At 39.0% G+C, this 6,269-nt stretch overlaps 1 protein-coding gene across 1 annotated transcript; it reads left to right on the top strand.

Moving 5' to 3' along the window:
• Positions 1–4,365: 4,365 nt before the first annotated feature.
• On the top strand, positions 4,366–5,499 carry LOC135154157 (QRFP-like peptide receptor). The gene has a single exon (XM_064099440.1). It carries the CDS (start codon positions 4,366–4,368, stop codon positions 5,497–5,499), a length of 1,134 nt encoding a protein of 377 aa, XP_063955510.1.
• The last annotated feature ends 770 nt before the right edge of the window (positions 5,500–6,269 follow it).

Raw genomic sequence — 6,269 nt, 5'->3', positions numbered from 1 at the left:
AGTATGGAAGTTGTCAGGTAGCATTCATAACAATAAAGTTGCATTCATTAGAAGCACAAGGTGAGAATTGTTGAGATTTTGCCTCCTATCTTGCCGGACACCCACAATTTAGAGAAAGCTGTCCTGTAAGAATTATTTTAGTACTACTAATGCTCTTGCAGACCCCTTTTAAAATATGAACAATATAGGTCTGATTTAAAAACAAAACATTTCCAATTATACAGCGCTCTTCCATTCATTAAAAACATATATTCAACATAGAAAGTGTCAAGAAAATTCATAGTTATTAGTATTTGTGTAGATGTTAAAAAATATTAAGAAAGCAGTTAGTGTAATTTTGCAAAAAAATACCCCCAAAAAATATTTACCAAAAAATGTTTATAAATTCAATGTCAATAAATTCAATGTCAATGTGAGGCTATATTGTTTGAGAATTATATATGTGATCAGTAAAGAATGAATGAAGGAAACTGTATGAAAGACTATAAATATCATCAAAACTGTTAGAGCAGGAGTGAGAGAGTGGGATTGAGTTAGAAGGTATGAGAAAAGCAGTTGTTCCTCTTGGAATATGAATAGTTTGGTTCTTATTTTGAGTTGTGTTATAATTCTTGCAGGCTGAGTGGATACTTTACCTATAAATCATATGAAATGGAATTCCTTTATGTCTAGCCTGGCAGAGACCTCGTGATCACTTTTCCTGTCAGTCTGTTGGTCTGTTTGTTTGTTCGTCTGTTACACAAATGTTAAAGTTTTTGTTCAACCTTGCTCTCATTTCTTTATTTCTGCATCAGTTGTGTTCACACTTGGTACATAATATGATCTTTGAGTAATACTATATGTGTGTCCATGAGGATGATGGGGTTAAAGGTCATCAGGGGTCAAAAGGTCAAATGTATTAAAGTCATGTTCATCCTTTGAAATTTTCAACTTTCTCTCATTTCTTAATTTCTGCATCAATTTTGATCACACTTGGTTCAAATGACCCTTGGGTAATACCATATTTGTGTCCATGAGGGTGATGAAGTCAAAGGTCTTCTAGGGGTCAAAAGGTCATGTTTTTCCAACTTGCCCCCATTTCTTTATTTCTGCATCAATTTTGTTCACACTTGGAACATGTGATCCTGGGGTAATACTACTTATGTGTCTATGAGGACGATCGGTCAGAGGTCATCTAGGAGTCAAAAGGTCAAATGATATGAGGTCTTGTTCATCTCTCAAGTTTTGTTCGACTTACTCTCATTTCTTTCTGTATCAATTGCGTTTACACATGATTAGGTACAAATAATCCTTGGGTAACACCACATGTATATTCATGAGGTTTATAAGGTCAAAGGTCGTCTATGGGTAAAAGGATCATACTACATATTTTATTGGTCACGAAATTAGATAAGACTCTGAGTTTGTGAACCATCTTGTTTGAGCATGAGAGCATAGCGAACAAGGGTTTTTCAGTGTGATGTTAGCTGTAATAAGCCAGTTTGTAGTTCCACTCTGCGCATGACCAGAAGATTCTGCGCATGATCAGAGGAAGGTCATTTGTACTAAAGTGACATGGTGGTTTAAAATTTAATGAGATAAGCACCAAATTCGATGTCTTGATTATTCATATATTCTTTTGAATTGTGTTTTTCATTCACATCCACAAAAAAATGCGTCCACGAATGACTGGTATATTTCACAGTTTGCCAAGTACATTGTACAACATCCTCTAGTATGCATTCAAAGTAGAAATGCAACAAATAACTTCATAGAGTGTTCATTGATGTGTTATTCTAGTCACCTGGTCTATTCATTTTCTTCATCCCGCTATGTAAGGCATGCATACGTAATATCTTGCTTTGAAATCTACCTATCTTAATGAAAGAAATGAAAGGTCATTTGACCAAAATTGTCCCAGAAGTAACTACGAACTGGTCTATACTGATGAACACTCGTTAGTGGGTAGATGTCGGACAAAAACTTGCCTTTAAGAATGTTGCCCTGCATGGAACAGCTCAAGTAATCATCCTATTTGGTTGTCTGAGAGGGTTAATTTCGTAGGGGGTAATTGTCCTCGAGGTTATATCTCTAGGGATGGGTGGTATTTGGGGGCGGTTGACCATTCCAGGTGCATATCTCCTGATGCAATAGTTTTGACATCTCATATACTTGTTTTTTTTACCCATGTTATGTGTACTGGCCCCCTTTTCAAAGTGCCCCAACACTCCCCCCCCCCCCCCCCGCCCACTTTTGTTTGTTATATTAGTTTGTTTGATTTTGTATCATAGATGGAATACATTCTGGGCTGGACCTGATCTTTAAATGAGTTTTGATTTACACAACGTCTCTCAATACTGGATACATTACCATGCTAACTGTGTATTGTTGAAATATGGCGCAAAGAATAGTCACTGCTCTAAGCACACATCACATTTGTTTGCAAAACGTGAGTGAATGTATTATGATGTATAGCTTCTGCAACATTATTACCAGATCAATATTGTGTGGAAAGAAGGTTTTTGATGCGAGAATAAATTAATGGGCCGTTGAGAAGAAAAGGTGACAGGTTGACACATGCTCTTAAACGCGGTTAATGTGATGTACCAGTTAAATTTTCAAGAGAAGATAGAGAGGAGGAAAAATAGGAAGTTGAAGAAGAAGTAAAAGAGGGGGAGGATGGGGACGACGAGGAGGTTGAGGATGAGGAGTAAGTTGAAGAGGAAGATGTAGAGAAAGAGGGGGGGGGGAATGATTTAGAGGAAGAAGAGGAGCGTGGGGGCAAGGAGAGGAAGAGAAGATGGAAGAGGAAGAACAAAGAAGAAAAAGCAGTAACAAGAGGAAAGAAGAAAAGGGGAAGATGAATACGAAGTTGATGAAGAATCTGAATAAGAGGGAGAAGAGCAAGGATGTTCAGAAGTTTGAAGGTGAAACAGGGGCAGCCTAAAGTAAGAAAGAAAAAGAGGAGGATAAGAAAGCAGGAAAGAGAAGGTCTGACATGAGTCTCTTTGGGAGAAAATCCTTATTAGCATGATTAGGGCGATCGATTCTATAATCCATACGAGTCGTATGGGACATTTCAACAACAATGTCTAGTCTATTAAAGTTATAATGAGTAGTTATGTCAAAGACTGCTTTCCAACAAAAAAATGCACACCACGTCCGACCCCAATATTAGTACCCCCCCCCCCCCCCAGTCGGACAAGGATTCTTATTTATTTATTTCCGAGACGTCGTCATTGACGTTTCAAATTTATGAAGAAGTGAATGATTTGCTAAAGAAACTTGGAATTTGATTCGTATCTAAAAATTATTTTCCTAATATATTGCAGATATGAGGTTGTCTACGAAACTTGTAAATTGATATTTATCAAACCCAATTTTATGCATTTATTTCATCAGGAATCAACAAATCTTTTGAAACCGTTAGGGTACGTTCATCATCACTATGTTTGCCATGCCGTATTATCTGATTTGTAACGATATGAATTCAAAAAGTTGCAACAGTCATGTATATATTACTGAAAAGGCTTGGAATATTATGCATTACCATCGAACACCCAACCCCTCCCAACCAGATTATTTCAATCAAACCTGTCTTCCTCGCTTCTCTCTTTTTGAATGATCGAATACGTGTACGACATCAAAGAAGACAAAGTAGGCTCGTGTTTGGTGAGAACACGAAACGTCATCGCAAAAGACCTTTCATTAAAATTCAAAGTTCATTTTCGCTTCGATATGCTACTGATTAAACTGGTTTGCGCGTGTCGGCTGGCGTTTTCGGCGGACTACATCAGTGGCCGCACTGCGGGACTTGCTTGTCACGAACTTTTCTGTCAGCCGATATTATGTCTCATTTGGACTTATTCGATTGGCGGGTCGCGAGTTGCAGTTGCGAGTTGATTGAGAGGAGTCATCTTTCACGAGTAGATGAAAAGTGCACTCGTATCCGGTTGCAATTCATTTTTGTTCTCGCATGAGGTTGCGTCTGTATCTGAAAATAGTGAAGTGGTTGGACAATGTTACACTGTGAACGCGAGAATGGAGCCCCCCGTTTCGAATGGAATAAATGTAGTTAATTTTACAGTGTTTACGGAAGTCATCACCGAAACTTGGATTAATTTTACGGACGGAATATACATCACCTCGAGTGAGATTGACGTGTTTCCAACCTCAAATTATTCTAGCCTCAATACTTTGGCGCACCCGTCCAAAAGTACAAGCGGAGTTACGCTTTTTAAAACAACGGTTCCGTCAACGGTCAGTAGTTCATGTCGTCCTGGGACACCTCTTGTAAGACAGGTCTGTCGGGATCCTCTGTTCTATCCATATGTTGCCACGTTCTTTATGTTTGCTTTTGGGTTCGTCATCATTGCCGCCGTCGTCATGAATTCGCTGGTGCTCTTTGTCATGGCGAGATCGCCCCGCGGTCGGAAGTCGTCTCACAACGTGTATGCCGCCAGTCTTGCCTTTTCCGATCTCATGGTTGTGCTCATCGAGTGCCCAATGATCTATGCACAGTTCCTGTTGCCTGGCGATGTCTCGAAGATAATCTTCAACCCAAAGACATTCTGGGTTTGCATCATGTCTTTTTACTTCAACTCCTTTTTCGGTACTGCCTCAATCATGACCCAGCTGGCACTCAATATCGACCGTTACTGCATGATCATCCACCCGCTCACGACAAGGGCATTCGCGACGCCCACGAACACTCGAGCTGGGTTTATTCTGGTGCTGGTTTGGTCGATATCGATGATTCCACAATTTGGAAACATCTTCCTCTTAAAAGGGGTAGCCAGTGAATCATACGAAATGCATGGTGGAAGAAGTGTATACCAGGTCAACTTTTGTATAAGCCGCAAACCTAGTGATAATCCTTACACGCCGCACGTTTACACCGCAACTGTCTTTACAATCTTCTATCTATCAACACTGGTCACAACTATTGGTCTCTACATTAAAATGGTGTTCTCTCTGAGACAAAGAAAACCAACTTCAGCAGCCGCAGATGATCGAATATACTCCATATACACGCGGAGAGACTCGGTGCGCGTAAACCGCCAAAAGGTTCACCGTGCAGCTTCGCGAAATATTTTGCGGATAATGGGTTGTTCTGTGCTGTCTTACTGCTTCTGCTACTCTATCTACTTCTACATCAACCTGTACTATATTTATTTTGGATTCTTGAAAAGCAACGGGTTCTCGCTGTTCGTTATCGCGAACCTTATGGGCGCGTTCAACGCGCTTGTGAATCCAACATTGTTTGCTTGTTACAGCGACGAATTTAAGAAAATGGTGTTCGCAAAGATCGGTTGCTGTGGGCCGAAGAGGGGAAACGCGCAATCACTACGATCCAGTTACCGGAACTCGAGTGAGAGTGTTCGATGCGCATCCGTGTATCAAACTTCCTCGAACTCGTCGGTCGTTAGCACTGCGACGTCGAATAATGGTGTTTTGCCGACTCGAAGTCAGACTAGTACACATTCTGAGTCAACAACAGTGACAGAGACAGAGGCCTAGAGAAAAACGTTCAATAATGTCGAACTTATTGCTGTTTACTTTCAATGAAATGATCCGGTTTTATCTGGTTTGATTTTTTTCTCACAACTATCATTTTGTTATTATTACGATGCTACCGTGATATTCAACTGGAACTGGGTGCATAAAGACTTCCAATCAAATTTGGATTAATTCCTAACCAATCAAAATCACGCTTAGAAACTCATGCTTCATTTTTAAGTTGCGATAAAACGCAACTATTCATTTAATAGATGAGTGGTGAATGATGGATACAATTTTCTGGTATATTTACACAAGAAATGATCAGTATGCACAATATTTTATGATGCATTCGTGCCAGATCTTTTTTTTTCAATTAACAATATCTCATTGAAAGATTTATATAAGACTTCTATTTTGCTAGTGTATCGATGTATATCTTTATTTATTTTTGCACTTGATTGAATTGATTGTATTGAATTATAGAAAGTTACAGTGGTACAGATTACCATAATTGCATAAGCACGCACAAGTTAGAATTGTAAATAACATAAAGCAGGCCTAGTCGTTACACGCTTTCGCAAAAAAAAAAAAAAAAAAACTCTTTTTTTAATTGATATGACAATATTACTCTTAAAGGTGAATCATGTACGCTAGAGAATAAGTGAAATACGGGGAATATGTGGAACATGTCTCCACTGTGGAAGGCAATATAATACTGGGGAGCATTAGAAATGACTTGGATGCTTGACAAGCTTTGTTTTATATTATAACACTTACCATAGTAACAA

This window comes from Lytechinus pictus, chromosome 5 (genome assembly GCF_037042905.1).
Source record: "Lytechinus pictus isolate F3 Inbred chromosome 5, Lp3.0, whole genome shotgun sequence".
NCBI lineage: Eukaryota > Metazoa > Echinodermata > Echinoidea > Temnopleuroida > Toxopneustidae > Lytechinus > Lytechinus pictus.
The sequence above is the reverse complement of the archived record's forward strand: the minus strand, read 5'-3'. Positions and strand labels throughout refer to the sequence as shown.